General features: G+C 38.5%; 1 protein-coding gene across 1 annotated transcript; it reads right to left on the bottom strand.

Annotated features, from left to right (window-relative positions):
* Window positions 1–3473: 3473 nt before the first annotated feature.
* Window positions 3474–16699, bottom strand: perp (p53 apoptosis effector related to pmp22). Its single transcript, XM_020650254.3, has 3 exons — window positions 16316–16699; window positions 9034–9174; window positions 3474–5545 (listed from the first exon to the last, which is right to left on the bottom strand). Exons 1-3 carry the CDS (start codon window positions 16518–16520, stop codon window positions 5334–5336), a joined length of 558 nt encoding a protein of 185 aa, XP_020505910.1. The 5' UTR covers window positions 16521–16699; the 3' UTR covers window positions 3474–5333.
* Window positions 16700–17408: the final 709 nt, after the last annotated feature.

The raw sequence follows: 17408 nt of genomic DNA, 5'->3' as shown, positions 1-17408 counted from the left end.
CTATGCTGATCTAACTTTTCAAGCTTTTTACAGGCTCTGTGGGTCATTTAGCTGAATCAGTGTTTTGGGATGATCAATAGGGGCTGGTTTTGGAAGTGATACAAGAAAAACAACAAAGTCATCAGCACTCTGGAAACCCCAGAACAAACAATAGCCCACTGCGTTGTTCCAGATCACCAGGTGGGTCGATGTGAGTAACCCTAAAAAATCCAAAGTGATGAAGTGTCTTTCAGTGTCACGTCTTTCACAACATACACGGTGAAAGAATCAATTTGAATCTCGGGTATATTAAGTCCTCTACCACTTCTATATTGATGCACATCAAATTGACACATTTTTAAAGTTTAACAGCAAAACATGTGTAATTGTAAAATATGAATAGTGAATGTATAAGAAGGCTGCTGTGCCTCGTGTTTGCACCTTTCCTGGTTCTGCTGGGAGAGGGGCGGGGGTTATGATAATCGCAGACATTAACATCCAGGTTCTTAACATAAATCTATAAGCTCCATACCTGTAGACGTCCTCCAGAGTCATACGTCTCTTATGTTCTGACAGTGTGGCCCGTCCCTCACAGTGACTTCTGAACACAGATAATTTCCATCAGGGCCCCAAAAGCCTTGGGGACCCGTCCTGGTATGAGCTGGCAGAGGAGCGGGGAGAACCCTGCGGAGAACTGTGAAAGGGAGCATCTCAACGTTCTTCTGGCTCCTCTTCTCTGTGGAAAGCACCTCGGAGGCAGAACAGAAACCCACCTACACTGAAGATCACTTAGCAAAGGTTTGAGTAGGGGTAAGGACTTTACTTTGTTTGATTATAGTGTATTTTTTTTCGGTGGAGACACTCATTAACAGATACCTCTAAAAGTTAACCTGAAACAAAGAGAAGACAATGTTGGCTGGACAGGTGCAAGAAGGAAAGAGCCAAAGAGGCTGATTTGATGAACAAGCCTGACCTCTAGTGGCACAAATACAGCATCACAGGAAAAAGAGGAGGAAAAAAACTCAGAGAGTAAAAATTACAAACTGTTAAATCTTTTTTCCCCACATAAAAAAAGTTGTGAATCAGTGTTAAAAAAATCCAAATGTTTATCATTTTGATAGATTATTATTCCATCAGATGTGTCAATGCAGCAATAGATCAATCAAAGAATGAATTTAGAAGAATGTATTTCTCTTGAAAACATCAAAATCAGAAATACTTTTTTTTATCTCTAGGGAGACACTCTCTTAAATTCTATAAAATGATATGTATCTCTGCAGTTTAGGGAAATGGTGTTAAAGTGAAAATTAACATCCCTGTTTCTGAAAAAAACCTACATGCTTTCTTGTCTCCAGGACCTTTATTTATTTATTTGTTTGTTTATTTTGACAGGGACAGTCTACAGCCTATTAGCCTACCAGAGTTAGCTATAAGCTAATTTACATCTGTAGTCCCTGGGCAGGAGACAGAGACAATGTTTCTGTTAGGAAACAAAACATACACTAACAACATCTACACAACAAAACCTTCTTCTGCCAAGCCACCTCACTGCCTACAAAGCCCACCAGACACTTCTAAAAAGCTCACTTCCTCACCCCCCAGTCCTGGACACCCCAACCCTGCAAAATAGTACAATTCCTTTTAACACCTTACCTGTTGTTGGTTTGCATTTGGGTTTTGACGTATTTGTATGAACTTAAGAGTCATTGTTTGCATTTATAATCTTTAAAAAATTAAACAAGTAGACCAACAAAGATTATTTTAATTGAAGAGACAAAAACTTGATAAATTCATGAAAACATTTTTTATCATCACAACACTTTTCAACACAAATAAAATAAAAATGTTTGAACTCAGACATCATGAAGGTAAAAATATTAAAATAAGATAAGATAAACTTTATTGATCCCCCATTGGGGAAAATCAGTATATAAAAATATTAATTGTGTTACAGTAATCAGTGTATTGTTCTTGCACTAAGTCATGCCTGAGAAACTTTAAAATTCTTTAAAATGTAAAATTTTTCATTAAAAATGTAATACCCGATAGTTTATGAGGGGATGCGAGGCGTCATGTATGTGTTGCCTTGTGAATTCTATTACTTTTTTTGAGATCTCGCTAAGTCTAGAAAAACAGGATCAAATACTGAAGTTCAACAACAACAGCAGGATGTGATACTTCATATGCACTGATTCATCTATATAATAAAATAATGATTGATAAGTTCTGTTTGTAGGAAAGGCTCAAAAACATGCTGTTCTTTCAGTTCATTATCACCTCATACTTCTTAAGTTTTCAATGAAGGACATGCTTCCTCCTGCTTCAGTATCCTTTAGATCAAAGCATTTGTGCTGTGATATTTTTTACATGATGAAGCGGCACCTAAATGTTACATCAAGTTGTATTGTAAAAGTCCTGTTAATTACTGTATAGTTTGATGAAATACAATGTCAAGACTGTAAATAAACCTAACTTATCTCTGCTAAATATTCCCTCCACCGACATTTTTCTTACCCAGTCTGTAGCAGTGTGAAATATTGTATAACTGTAGTTGCTCGAGGTGCTTCATGTTTGAACATGTCAAGCTTTATAGAGAATATATCAGTGGTTTTCTTCCCTGTGTTTGACTGTAGAATTAAACCAGACAGGACAGAGCAAGGATCTGAACAATAGAGTATCCACTTTTATCTTTTGTTTCTCTATCTTCTTCCTGTTTTGTTTCCTCATTTGACTGTACACCAGTTACCCTCCCTCCCTCCCTCCCTCCCTGCCTTGCTCAGCCTTCCCCTGAAATTCCCTCCTCTCCTTCTCCCTGTATTTCTCACCCTCTTGTCATTTTCTCTCTCGGGCGCTCTTTTTGTCTCCACCCCTCTCACAGAGAAACCAGAGCTGTCAGCACATGCTGAGCAAAGTCTGATTATCACCCAGGCTTGTCCTGGGTGAGACTCTCTGGGTGTGTGTGCAAGTCATAAATCATGACTCATCTTTGTGGAAGCAATTGTGCATGTTAGGTGAAAACACCCACCCCCCCCATGACAAATAACTGGATACAACTTAATTTTGGTATAGAACTCAGTGGCCTTTTAAAATGTAGAAAGGCTTCATCTTACATTCAGATTTGGATACATTTTCATATTAAGTAATATAGTAGTATATTAGGTTTTTTTTGGTAAATGTATCTGCTGCTGGGAATCTTGAGAATGTAATAATCTTCATCCCCAAAGGTTCGGCCCGACCGTATAATGAAAAAAGTATTAACTGAAATAGTTAATGGGGGGGGGGGGGGGGGGGGGCGGCTGTGGCTCAGTTGGAGTCATCGTCTCTCAACCGGAAGGCAGAGGGTTCAATCCCCAGCTCCTACAGTAACACGTCCGATGTGTCCCATGGACAAGACTCCTAACACTGAATTTCTCCTGCTGCTTCTGCTTCTACTCGCTCTTCAGAAAATAAACATGGCCACTACTTTGTAAAAACGAGTCAGAAAATGAATCCACTTCGGAAAAACAAAACTTTTTATTGATAAAAAATACACAGACTAGCAAAAATATTCAATTCATACTACAGCAGAAGAACAGCTGGGTGATTTCCAGAAGTGGATGAATGTAATAAAATAGAATCCTCTACATCTTCTTGCTGTGAAGAGCACATTTTAAAAGTTTTCACCCCATCATTGAGACAATTCCAGTACTTATTTACGCAGCACATTGTTTGAAAATCAACTGGAAACACACCAAAGTTAGATAACAAATCTGAAGTTTGGGTTTTCCGTGTTTTCTTGGAACTCCATCAATAAAGAAAATTAATTGGTCTTGTTTGGACATGAATATAGACGCAACAGATGCCTGGAATTAAGCGTTAGTCAGCAAAAACCAGAACGACCAGTTTGATAGGTCGTTAAGGATTCAGCATCAGAACACTAGAAGAAGCTAAGGCACAGGATTATCACACAGTATGTCAGAAGGTTGGTCTCAGTGTCTTAACAAACCAGCAGATGGTTTTCAGAAGTGATCACTTTCACAAACTTCAAAAAGGCTTTGAAAAGAATACATGATTGGTCATCTGTCTGTGAATGAAAACAGCTTCAAGTCTTTAATCTCTCTGAACACACTCTCTAAATATAACTTCTTCGATGCAAATACGAGAAAAAAAAGCAGAACAAGTTTCAGAATTTACATTATTCCCTTTTAACCAAAAATAATGACAATTTGGCATCAGTATTAAACAAGGACGCTTACATGAGTTGGACCTTTTTTTGTTGTAAGATTGCTGCAGATTTCTATATATGATGACCACTTCAACCATATGTTCTACAATGACTGTCCGCTTGAAGGGAAATTGTCAGGGAATCTTAAGTTTCAATATAAAAAAAAATATCCATGTCATTTCTGAAAGAATTTTGTTTTCAAAATCTGCACGTGTCAGATTAATAAGTATCAATCTCTTTGAAATCTCATTTTAATTGTTTCCTGTTTAGAGGGCCATCAAAGCAACAACTGCTCCAATGTCAATTCCAAAAAATATCACCCTCTGCTCTAATCTCAAATTCAATTTTCATTATTTGTGTTCAGGACAGATGCAAAGCCCGGAAAGCACACTCCCACACTAATTCCCATTTTGGTATTTAGTCAAAAAAAAAAAAAAAACTTCAAGAGACAAAGCGCACGTCAGAATGATCAATAAAGCCCACAAAAGGTGCAAACATGAGTCTTAAACTACATGTATATTTTCATATGTATACAGGTTACATTCAGCTTCTGAGCCTAAGCTTTCTTCTTAACTCACGCAAAGCAACAAAGAGAAAAAAAAAGACACACTCATGAATGAAAGAAAAACTTATAATAAAACACAGGACACAAATCTAAACGACAAACAGTCGTTTCTTTTGCATCTTATGCAAAAATGTTAGTGTCAAAGTTGAAAGGAGTTCTAAAAGTCAATCAGGCTAAAGCAAGTTTTACACATAATTACACCACTACGGTTAAGAGCACTTAGGTGATCTTGCATTGGTTAAAACAAAATAAGGAATATGTTTTCACCAAAATGGAGAATGTCCAAAATACCATGGTTAAAACATTTTTTTTTTTATAGCTGACTTAACCTTAAACACAGTAGAGGTTGTTATATAAAAGCAGATGCAACATCCAATCACAGTCCACTTTCAAAGAGAATGAAACCTCTATTTCAAATACCACTCTTGGATCTTTGGTGAAACGGTGCAGGGTAAAAATGTCCAATGGCTAGCGCAGATCCAGCTCAGAGTGACGAGTGGAAAATGTAACTGTGTGTGTGTGTGTGTGTGTGTGTGTGTGTGTGTGTGTGTGTGTGTGTGTGTGGGTGTAGGTTTTCTTTTGTCTTTAAGCAGAGGTGTAGATGTATTTGGTCTTGGCCATGCCGCTCAGCTCGTCCTCGTAGCGCGGCAGGCAGCAGAAGAGGATCGCACAGCCAATGCAAAGGATGGTGGCGCCCCAGCCGAAGCCGTACGCCCAGGTGTAGAAGTAGTTGCCCTCAAAGATCATCTCGTTGAACTTGACTGGGTAGATGATCAGAGCGATGATCTGTAGAACCACTGTCGAGAGACAAAAAAAGGTGAAAACATTGAACATGGAAGTAAAAAGTCCCCCCTCAGTGAATAGGTTACTATATAAGATGGGGGAAGAGCAGAATGAAACATGACTTGGGTCTTATAGTCAGCTGGATGAACAGAAGACACTGACACTAACACAACTGTGTGAAAGAAAAGTTCCCATGAGCGTGTTAAAGTTACACTATCATATCGACATCTGTTAGATAGAGGTGAGTCAGTATCTGCAGACCGAGATCCGATCTGTTCCTGAAACTCAGTGCTGGTTGATTGTTGTCAGTCACCATTTCCAGACGCAGACTCTGGATATAGGTGTGACACTGTTTTGTTCTGCTGAACAATTTCTGTGTAATTCATTTTGCGTTACCCTTGACGCCCAGTAACTAAGGCAGGGCAGGCAGTGAGTCAGCTGTGATCATCAGCCTAACATAATACTCCTCTATTAGTTACAGACGCTGGGTTTGAAATCCATTAGAAGACACTGCCTGATCATTTCTGAATTTAAGTTTAAGAAACTTTCTCTGGGATTGTGAAGTCCACAGCATGTCAGCTGAGAGGACTAAAATGACCAAACTGACATGGCTGTAGCCCATCAGCTACAAATACTTCACATTCAAACAGACGGGACACGAGAATATATAGCAGTCTAGTTCAGTAAAATGTCAAAACTTCTTAAATGCACAGTATAATTTCTGTCACCAGCGGCCTCTCAATAAAAGATAATAATAAAAAAGTATTTTGATGACATGAAGTAGAGTGTGATCGTTGGGGTTTCTTTAAACAACTAAAATTCTGATGTAATTCATGTTCAAGAAAAAGGTTATTTATTGAAGTTTTATTTATCACATTACCTATTGCATTATAATGTATTTTTACATTATATTTACATTAGATATTTTTATTGTAATGATTAAGCCAGAAATAACGTTAGCTAATGCTAATGGACACAGTTTACAATAAACTTCTATTCTGATTTCATCAACTAAGAAGCTGAAGACGTTTTTTATCAGTCTTGTCAGCACTGATCCTGGATAGATGTTTGGGCTACTTTGGCCACTTTAAATATTGTCACATGTTTTATATAGCACTTTATATTTCAGCAGTTTATACTTTATGAAGTAAATAAACTGTACTAGCATCTTGGTTACTTTTAAATGTGATTGCTGTGTCCCTCTCCCTCATATTGCAGCTTCTACTGTGCAGCGTACTTAAGGGTTTTATTGAGTAAGCAACCTGCATTAGTATCTCTATAATGTAGCTATTATATGTAGGATTATATTGCCCCTCATATCATGCATTGTGTATTATTGTCCTCCTGTTATTTATGGTGTTAGGCCTCCAAGTGGAGTTTTTATAGTTGGCCTTGTGTCATTTTTACGAGGGACTACAGATGGAAATGAACGACTCGCTAAATATGGTGCTCCCATCTTTTCATTTCTCCTTGTATAAATGATTAATGTCATTGCACACTGTCGCTTGATGACTTAATAAAATACATCAATTGAAAATTAAATCAATACGTCGCAGAAAAAAGTCCTTTCATTAAACTAATAAGAGTGAAGTGAAACCAGATTAGGTTAATAAATACAGTACAGTCATCTGGGATGATTTGTTAATCCACAGATCAAAGAAACAGGATTTATTTTTTAATAACTGTTGATGTAAAAACTACAGGGTGAAACTGTTATCATCCTCTAAGGCTGGTACAAAAGGTCATTTGGTGCCAACTGTGGGCGACAAGTGCCAACTTTTACTCAACAGAAATGTTAAATAGATTAAAACTCTCTCAGGCACATTTTAAACCGACCTCCAGTACGCCTGTTCTACGACAAGGTGTGTGTGTGTGTGTGTGTGTGTGTGTGTGTGTGTGTGTGTGTGTGTGTGTGTGTGTGTGTGTTTGGCTCTGTCCCATGTTTTCTGACTTTCTCTGTTGTGTGAGTCAATTACACAAACAGACCAAACCAGCTGTTCCCATGGTAACATCACACTTAAGGCTCACCAATGCCTCCCCACAAAGATAAAGTCTAACTCACTCTCTGCCTCCTCCGTTCCCTTTCACTTAGACTCCCTCTACTTTTTTCTTCAAACTTTTTAACTTCACCGTGTTCAAACTCTTTCCTGGGGATTAAGGTTGTTCATCACCTCCCACTTTTCATTCAAAGTCAGAGTTTGAATTTCTGGTTCTGCTTTCACTCCTCTTGTTTTACACACACTCATCTTTGTGTCTCTGCATTGATGTCTCATTTTCTATGTCTGAAACCCTGACACACACCTTTTCTAAACAGTACACCTATTCTTTTAAGGGCCTTATAAGCACATTTAACCTGTATTTGTCTGACTAAATTAAATCCCTTTAAGTAGGGAAAATGCAATAACATCCTTCCACCTGGTATTTTAAAACCCTTATAGTGGACAGTGGTTGGGACTGTGTCGTACCAACAATCACCAAATGCCTAGCCACCATCGGACTGTGCTTCACAGAGAGTCACAAGGTAATAAAATCACCAAAGCGTTCTCATTTGACACTAGAACTGGGGGTGTCAACTCATATTGCTTACTACAAGTACTGAAACTTTAAATTGGAGAAAGTTATAGGTATAGATATTTGGTAAATTAAATCATAATGATGTAAATTTAAAACTTTTTTATTCTGGCAAACTTCTTTGTACTGCTTCTTGTTTTTTCAAGAACATGTAACACTTAAGAACGTCTTAATAAAAATGTATTTAAATTCTTCAAAATAAGGGATTCATTTTTGATATAAGTACAGGAACCCAGTTATCATATCATCACTGTGCACAAACTTTCTAGCTGTATCAAACACTGTAGGAAGTTTTGATTTCGAGGTGTTTGCCCGGTCATTTCTGGCTAAAGACTTGAATGTTGTTGTTCTATTCTGTTATATTCCAATAATTCAAAATCACTTTTTCCTATCTAAAACTATTGTCTTGTATACACTCAGTGTTATCCTCAGGCCTCGCTGTTCAGGAACTATTTCTACAGTAAGAATGAATGAGGTGATTATTTCTTAAAAAGTTAGCCTAATGCTGCCAGGGTTAAGTGAGAAAATATGTACCTGTTATTATTTTCAGTTGCCTTGAGGCTGCTCAATGAAAGTGCAGTGAAACTATGAGAAGTCTTACCAACGCAAGCGTCAACATGTTCTCAGAGGATAAAATATCATGCACTGTAGGACTGGAGGCATCTTCGTTATCAGTGTTAGTAAATCTTAAACACCATATTGAGTTCATCTTTGACTGCTTAACACTTTATTCTCTAGAAAAACTAAAACTGAAACAGGTTGCTTTTGGAAACCACTTTTCCCTTTGTCTGCTTTAAGTTTGATTCTTTGAGGGTGTAGCTGTAAGGCTCTGATTTATTCTCTGCTACTGCAGACTTCACCTGACTCTGCGGCGAGCTCCGAGCAGTGTTCAAACATGCCGAACGTGTGTGTACGTGTGTGTATTTCTTACCGACAATGATCAACAGCGCTCCAATGACGGGCAGCATGCTGATGTTGAGCGAGCAGCACAGAGCCACACAGGAGATGATGAAGGCGATGATGAGGATGAGGAGGCCGATGATCATCAGAGCAGCCACAGCCTGAGCCCAAGCTGGAGTCCAAACACAAAACAAAACGAACCACATTAGTGACAAGAAAACATGGAGAAATTCTTTCAAAGACAAACTCTTTCAAAGTTTCTGGTCTTACTAAAGTTCATTTAAATATAGTGATCTCAGTGTCCTAATACAAAGTTTCTATAAACCAAACTAAAGAGGATTTGAAGCTAAACCTGCATTCTTTGAACAAGTAGCAGGAGCAGACTCCACTGGTTGAAAGAAGTCTGTTTCCCTTCTTCTGATATCATTCATTACTTCAGTAAACTGTTCGCTGATGAGTACATGGTCTCACTGACTAGTTTCAAGTGTTCTTCAATACTATATGATTTTGCAAATAGAGGTCCCATAAATAGAAATATCCTAAATATTAACATGTCTGCTGAAGGGTTGTGGCTACCTCTCTATTGACAAGTCACTACAACTGTGACATGCAATAAGAGATATAGCAATGGGTATCCACCCTGTAGCCCAATTATGGTCTCTTCTGGCTCAAAAAGGCACAACTGGAGGCCTTTAAAGTTAGTCCACATCACAATGGTGGGCAATGTTTAGATTGTTACTTCCTCTTGATGTTCTAGGTGCACGCATTAGATGTTCCACCTTGAGTAAAGGCGGTATCTCGAGTCACATCTTGGCCCTTTTCATGCAAAAAGTGAGCAATATAGTTTTCTCTATTCCTATTTAATGGGCAAAATATTACTAACAAAGTTGTTTTTACAACACTCTTTTATATTTTTTGTTGTACTACCATGACATTTTTTTTTTTTTAACTTTATACTGAAGCTAATAGACTTGTAAAATAAAGTGTTCTCACCAAACTTCTAAAACCAAACTGTGTATTCATTTAGCAAAGCACAATGGAAGCAGTGACTGCTTATTGCATTAATTATATGCTATTCCGATGCTATATGTTGTATGCTGTGTGTGTGTGTGTGTGTGTGTGTGTGTGTGTGTGTGTGTGTGTGTGTGTGTGTGTGTGTGTGTGTGTGTGTGTGTGTGTGTGTGTGTGTGTGTGTGTGTGTATATATATATATATATATATATATATGATTAGTTCATACCCTGTTTACAAATGTAAGGACATATTTCTAGGAATAAATGAGCTATAGTGTTGTGCAATGTGTCCTCAGTGTCTGTTGCGTCTCACTCTCACCACTTAACAGCATGAACTCATTAGAACACATTCCACAAGGGAAGCTCAAACTGATATGAAGACAGAGAAAGAGAGAGGGGGGGAGGGTACAGCTGTCTACTTGCTGCACATAACACACTCTTAACAGCCCTTTCACTGTGACACCGTGCGAACATGGCCGCTGTAATAACAAGGAAATAATAGAGCACATCAAGTCAGACGTGAGCAGATCTTATCATGTATTGCTGCATATATGAATTTCTCTTTATATAAACGGATGAGACCGAAACAGTTTTTTTTTCCCAGGGGGTGTGAGTAAAAGTATCTGCAAGTTAATATTTCACGTCTCTAAAATCTATATTTCAATATGTACATGTCGGTTAGGATTGACAAAAGAGCCAAGCTTTGCATTAAGCATTATTTTAGCATGCAGGTCAGTTTCTTACACTTTCCAAATATGGTTTGGACTACAGTCAACTCTGCTTTGTGGTTTTTGTACACCTGTCACACCCAATTCCCTGGAACTGGATCAGACAACACCCTAAATTATTCATACCTGAGTGTGTGCGAGTGTATGCGTGTGGGTGTGTGTTTCTGTTCAGGTAATGCCCTACCTGCCTCAGCCTGAGGTATTTCAATCATCATGTACACACTGACACAAACCAGACTGGTTCATCTGGTTCAATTTTGTTACCCTACATCTACTTTTTGCTGGGGCAATCAAGCTCACTGACAACACAATGTTCTGCTATAGTCAGGTCAAGAACAGAATAATGAACTGAGACTTTATAGACATACAGTATCATAGTTTGTTGATCTATCCCTCATTCAGATTAGATTGCTCATAAACAAAGCATTTAGATATCAGCCAGCCTGGGAGAGTGAGATCTTTCCACAAAAACTTTGCAACAAAGTGGCTATGGCTCTAAACAGTCATTTAATGGTAGAAATCAGCTGCACTGTAAATATTCTGCAGCTTTAAACCATACACGTTTTTATGCTCCTTCTAAAGGGACCAATTAGACAACATGTAATGTTGTAAATGTACTGTAGGCTCATGGGAGATTGTTGAGTGTTAAAGTGTTAAACTGCCATCATTGACAATGGAAATTGAAAAGACGTGTCCCAGGGAGAAATCATGTTTACAATTCAGCTCATTAATTAAAATGTAATTTACATTATTTCAGTGTATTCTAACTAAACAGATCTACTTTAGTTTAAATAAACAATTTATGTTTTTCTTTGACTCACTATCGGACGCATCATTTCCTGTGTTTCCCTGTAAGATAACTAAATGGAAACGCACCATTATTAATATGAAAAAAATAAACACATTTCTCAACTTTGAGACAACGATGGAAACATCTGGTAGAATGTAAGCACAGCTTATCTACTTGTATAATATCAGTCCAGAGGCTTTAACAGAAATGTTACTGATTGTATTTTATGAGAAACTTGTGTGAGGACATATGATTGGTTGGATTTATTTAAATAATTTTTCAGTAGAAGATGTGTCAAAACAATGGATGTCTTCTCGTTGCCATTAAGTTTAATTTCTAGAAGTCCTTCAAGGTGCTAAAAATGTTCCATTATCGTTGTTCTAATAATTGAAACATGAGCAACAGTTGTATATAAGGGCTGTTTCAAACTGTGTTCCTTTGTTCATGTTTCTCTGATTACTTTAAAGCTCCTGTGAGGAACGTTTGGATTGCACCGACTTTGGCACCACCTGATGACACAGCGGTACCACTAATCTCTTTGCTGAAATCTGTAGATGTGTACGTTTTTAATTTAAAAAAAATATCATCATGCATTCTTTTAACTGTGAAATATATCAAGAATAGGGGAGAATTAAGTGTTTAGTGCGCGCGCCCCATGTATGGAGGGTGTAGTCCTCGAGGGGGGCAGCCGGGTTCAAATCCAACCTGTGGCACCTTTTCCCGCATGTCATTCCCCACACTCTCTGTCCCTAATTTCCAACTCTATCCACTGTCCTATTTTTTCCAAGGTGAAAAAAAGTTTAAAAAAAAAAAAAAAAGTAAAAAAAAAAGGCTCTTCTGGCAGGGGGCTGTTCATTATTTGACACCCACCTTATGGAGGCCAATTCAGACATTAAAAATGACAATACAGAAATAATGAATCGTAATGCTGATAGTTTTGCTTGCTTTTGTTGCTCATAAAGAGGCGTCATTTTTAATATCAGCCTGGTTCATAATCAGCTTGCAGAAGCTTTAAGTAGGTCTATACGTAAACCTGTTATGTTTTGTGTCCTTCTATCTGTGTATTTGTTTTTAACTGGGTAATGTTCTCTACTTAATAAACATGTGAAGATGTCTGCTGTGCAAACTAGAACTCACTGTCCTGATCACTCGTACTTAAATCCATCCAGCTGTTCAACATCTGTCTCCTTGATCCTATCCAAACTAAAGAGATTATGCTTCACTTTATGTTCTAAACTGTGACTTTTCCATTGAAACACACCTCTGATTAACTGATACAAGCTCACACTCTCCCACATGTACTGCATGAAGCAATGACCCTGACAAATGTGTTCGCTCTGAAGTATGCAGGGCAGCCTTGGTCTTACAGTCAAGGATAATATTCATCAAAAGCTTGTAGAGAAAGTCTCTCATGAAGTCAGCGGGGATCAGCTCGACACCCTGCACTTTGACTGAAGAGATTTTTTAATGGGACACCTTCACAGCATGCAGCTTTCCGTGATGAGAGCACAGTTTCAAAGGTTTCATTTTTCAGTGGTTCAATTCATGCTGCACAAACGGCTTCTTTAGAAACGACCTGCTTGGTGACACACACAAAAAGTGGAACTATGATATAACTGGAGAGATTATAGAAAGAAAGTGAAAGTGTGTGTGTTCGATTATGTATTAAGAGTGGACAATGTTGAAAGAATGTGCCTGGATAGTATTTAGTGATAAAACAATAATCAATAGTAAGAAACTTAATTTCCGACAATGCTTTGTTAAAAGTTTTGAGCATAAAACAAGTAATATGCAGAATCTGAGTTCAGTTTTTGCTAACTTTTTGAGTTGTATGGACAACAGTCACCTGAATGCTTTTGGTTTTTGGACCCATGGGCGGATAACACAAGGTCACAAGGTATCTGTCTTTGTGCTTTAAAGGGATTATGTTGGACATTTCTCATGGCTTCCTGGCATTTTCCTGACTGAAAAGTTAATTAAGAAAATAAAATGCAGATACATCCATAATATAACATGTGCAGGGCTTCCAATTAAACACTGAAATCTAAATGTGCAGGAACTGACATGCTGTTGGATACACTAGAGACTGAAATTGTTTTTTTTTTTTTTTGGATAATCCAGGAGTACAACTTAAATAAAATTAAAAAAAAAAAAGGAAGCTTGAATCTTCAAATCAAATGTTTCCTGAGAGATCTACCTTTTTAAAATAGTGCAAATTTCTCTTATTGTCTTGTGGTCTTAAATGCTGTAACCACTAACTATCTACTCTCAAATACTCGCCAATGACGCACTCATTTCCACAACATGAAAACATGTTAGTTCCTGTAGTTCACAGGAAAGCTGCACCATTCCCTATTTACCGGGGGAGCGGCTTTAAAACAATGACAGGGAGGCGGCTGTTTTGTTTGATGCAAATATCGTCCCATAACCACACACGTTGACGTTTTTGCTGTTTGTGTTGAGTCCTCAGTTTTCAGTTCAACAACCTCTACCCACAAGTATCTGAGTCAGAGCGTCGACACAAGAATGCTCAGAGGATCCTCGGGGCAAAAATGTGTCCAAGATTGAGCCAGCAGTGTTCTGGCAGCTGTGATCTTCTTTTGTTTAAGAGCGTTTAGTGCTGAGACTTTAAGAGACACCGAAACAGAAGCAGCCAACAGTTCAGACAAAGAACAAAACAACTTCATGTGAAGAACCAAAGAGCACACCAAGATTACCGAAGATTTCAAAAGAACAAGTTGTCACGGTTCTCATGCTGCTTCATAATTTTACAAACCCAATAAAATGTTCAAGCTTCTTTATTCTGTAAAATCAGTATTAGCACCAATTTAATGGTATTGTAAGTATAGAATAGCTTTTAGTCCCATATTTGTTCTCATAATTGTTTGTACATTCTCTACTGCTGCTGCTGCTGACCCAAGATGTGATAAAAACTTTAGGTCTTGACAAAAATGTAACCTTTTTACAGAGCAAGTCCCTGAAGGACTATTGTGGAAGCACCATTGAAAACGGGACAAAACCTTTGGCGTTAACATCTAGTTATAAAAGGTTCATCTCAAATTAAAGAGGATTTATGTAACCGGCAACAAATGCTTCTTTAAACTATGAACTATTTTGCTCAACATCCCTGATGTCACTAATTGTTGCGTTTTCTACGAAGAAATATCCAAGGAAAACAATGAATTCAGTTTTTATCTGAGACCAAGAAAGGAAGAAATGTTTTCTCATTTGAGACGCTGGAACCTTCAAACATTCACCAACTATAAATGTTTTATTTTAAATATTGAAATGTTCCGGCAGCCGTAAATAGCACACGCTAAATGTGAGGGAATATTTAGGTCATTCAAGCTTTCATTTAAGGAATCTGCAGTAACGTTGCTTTTTTTTTTAAAATACAAGCTAAAGTTTCCTGCAAAGAAGGGCTGGAAATGGACAAAACCACTGATAAGATGACGGCTCGATTGAATGATTTTTAAAGAAGCCAATGTCTTGGGAACTTTTTGTTGTTTCTGCAGGTAACAGTATGGAGCTCTGTGCTAATAGCTGTGACTGCTGATAAAGGGCAACAATACAGTCTTTGTCAGTGACCATGGGTGTAAGAAAAAAAAACCCACAGATACAACCTGAGAAGGAAGAACACAAGTCTGTTCGGCTCACAATTAACGTTAAACACTGTTTCAGATGTGATCATTTTGTCACTGATATATTGCTTCTTTGGATGAACAGTGTCTGCAAGAAGTCACATTTGAGTTTAAAGGACTAACATGCACACAGACTTCTGTTGTATCAGTCCTATAGGCCTGCTGTCTCAAATCTTCAAACCAGCCTCGAGGTGTCTGACCCCAGCACACCTATGTTAAACTATAAGTGCACTCAGGAAGCAGTTTTAGAAGACTTGAGCTATTTAAAGACACATTTTTACACTATATTGAGGCGGATATTCTCTTACTGCCTGCTGTTGTAAAATAGTGGTGTGGTTGTGCAGGAAAAGCGGAAATATAGTTGTATTAGAAGTAGGCCTGTTTTGTCTTTTTTCCTGTAGGGTTTGTTTTTTAAAGTAGAAAAACAGCAAACAGGAAGCTTTCCTGTATGATAATGGAGCTCTGCTTGACCCGAACAAACTGCCAGTGTCTGCCTGGTAAGGTTGTATCTCGTGTAATATGATTAAATCTTTCTGATATGACACTTGGCCTACAGCTCATATTAAATCACTCTTCATATTAAAGTCAGATTATAGAAGAACATGCGCTCCATCTACCAGCAGTAACAGTTACAGAAGAAGCCACAGGTCACAGAGCTGCTATGATCGTTATGATTCTTTGACTTTTTTTTTTTCTCGATGAAATACATTCTTCAAAACTCATTTAAGCCCTTTATGTTATATTGGGCTTTAAGTCTCATTACATTAAGCTGAAATTATGAGAGGCCGGAATTTCAAAAAGCCTTCCCAAAAGGTAAAATTTGAACTCGGAGAAGAGTCTGTTACAGTTTTCAATTCAACACCTGAATGCACCTTCCTCCTCGGGCGGGCTTGAAGTGATAAAAGGCCATTATGGACCAAAGTTCAGACTGACTAGAGAGGGTCGTAGGCCTCACTTTCCCCTGCCTGGACTTTATACCTACATACTACCAGAGGTCAAGACCTTGCATTAATGACGCGTAACACTCGATGGCACTATTTTATTGGCTGTTCGAACCATGGTTTCTCTCGGTTTTACCTCGCACCATACGCTTTACAGTTTACGACCCTTACATGTTCAACGTGACGTAACTGACACTTACAGTGCTCCATGAGAGACTTGCAGTCCCAGACGTCGTTCCTGCCTCGGCACTGCTCCCACATACTGGCGTAGTGGGATTTGGCGTCCTCGTCCTCCACCCATCCTGACGTGGCCGCGATGGCGATAATGTCAAAAATAATGGCGAAGAGGAGCAGCAGGGGCACGATCCACCTGCACCGGGGGTACGCGATCCCACAGCGGAACATGACGGACGATCAAAGCGCGTAGAGCGGGGAACAGAACAGGGACGAGACGTGGGCAGGCGCGATGAAGTCTGGCCGATTATACAGAGGTCCTGTTCGTCTTTCTTGTTAAAGAGAGTCTGACAGAGGGTGTGGTGTAGATACCAAATAGCAACCCCACCCGAGTGTGTAATACAAACCTGTTTTAGGACCTGGAGGGCTGGGCTTGTTTGGGCTGTGAGAGCGAAATCAAGCCCAGCCCATTCACTGAGTCAGATTACACCCACAAACTTCTCCCGACAAACCCTAGACTGTAAGGCTGCAGCCTGGCTACTCTCTCCCCCCTCGCATTTTGAAATGTACATTTACAAAACTGTTCAGAATGGAGATGACAACAGGTAGCTGTTTACTGAGCTGTAAGTTATCAGAGTGTATGGTGTAAAAATAAATTGAGACAGATTATGAGATGAGATACCTAGAGTGGCCACAACATGGCAGCCGAGTTCACCCTGAATGCATGTTAAGTGTAGGCTAGTTATTGTAGTTCTCTTGTCCTTTTCATTACACCATCACTTTGCAATGAAGATACATGTTTGACCACACAAATCTGAGATGTTGCTTTGTGTTTTTTTTTTGATATTCAACACCCTCTTCGATATAGGCCTATTGTCCCTTATGTTCAGTAATGAAAGGAATCCTGATGAGTTGTCATTGCACGGGTGCACACTCTGCTTTATGGGTATGGATGGATGAAAGAATAACGTGTCATGTTTAATGATGTGTCAAGAATTATTTTTACACAAATTTGGTAGCAGAAAGTGAATGGACCTCCTTCGCCAATGCTGTCTTTCATTAAGAATCAAAACGGAACAATGTTTTGCACTTTGTTGTGTCCTAAATGACATATTGCAT

This window comes from Labrus bergylta, chromosome 10, assembly GCF_963930695.1.
Source record: "Labrus bergylta chromosome 10, fLabBer1.1, whole genome shotgun sequence".
Taxonomy (NCBI): Eukaryota; Metazoa; Chordata; class Actinopteri; order Labriformes; family Labridae; genus Labrus; species Labrus bergylta.
Note: the sequence above shows the minus strand (reverse complement) of the source record. Positions and strands in the feature narration are given on the sequence as shown.

Coding starts and splice junctions, on each gene's coding strand:
- perp (XM_020650254.3), bottom strand. CDS start 16,520: ATGTTCCGCTGTGGGATCGCGTACCCCCGGTGCAGGTGGATCGTGCCC. Junction 9,175..16,315: donor CAAGTCTCTCATGGAGCACT/GTAAGTGTCAGT, acceptor TTTGGACTCCAG/CTTGGGCTCAGGCTGTGGCT. Junction 5,546..9,033: donor AGCGCTGTTGATCATTGTCG/GTAAGAAATACA, acceptor GTCTCTCGACAG/TGGTTCTACAGATCATCGCT.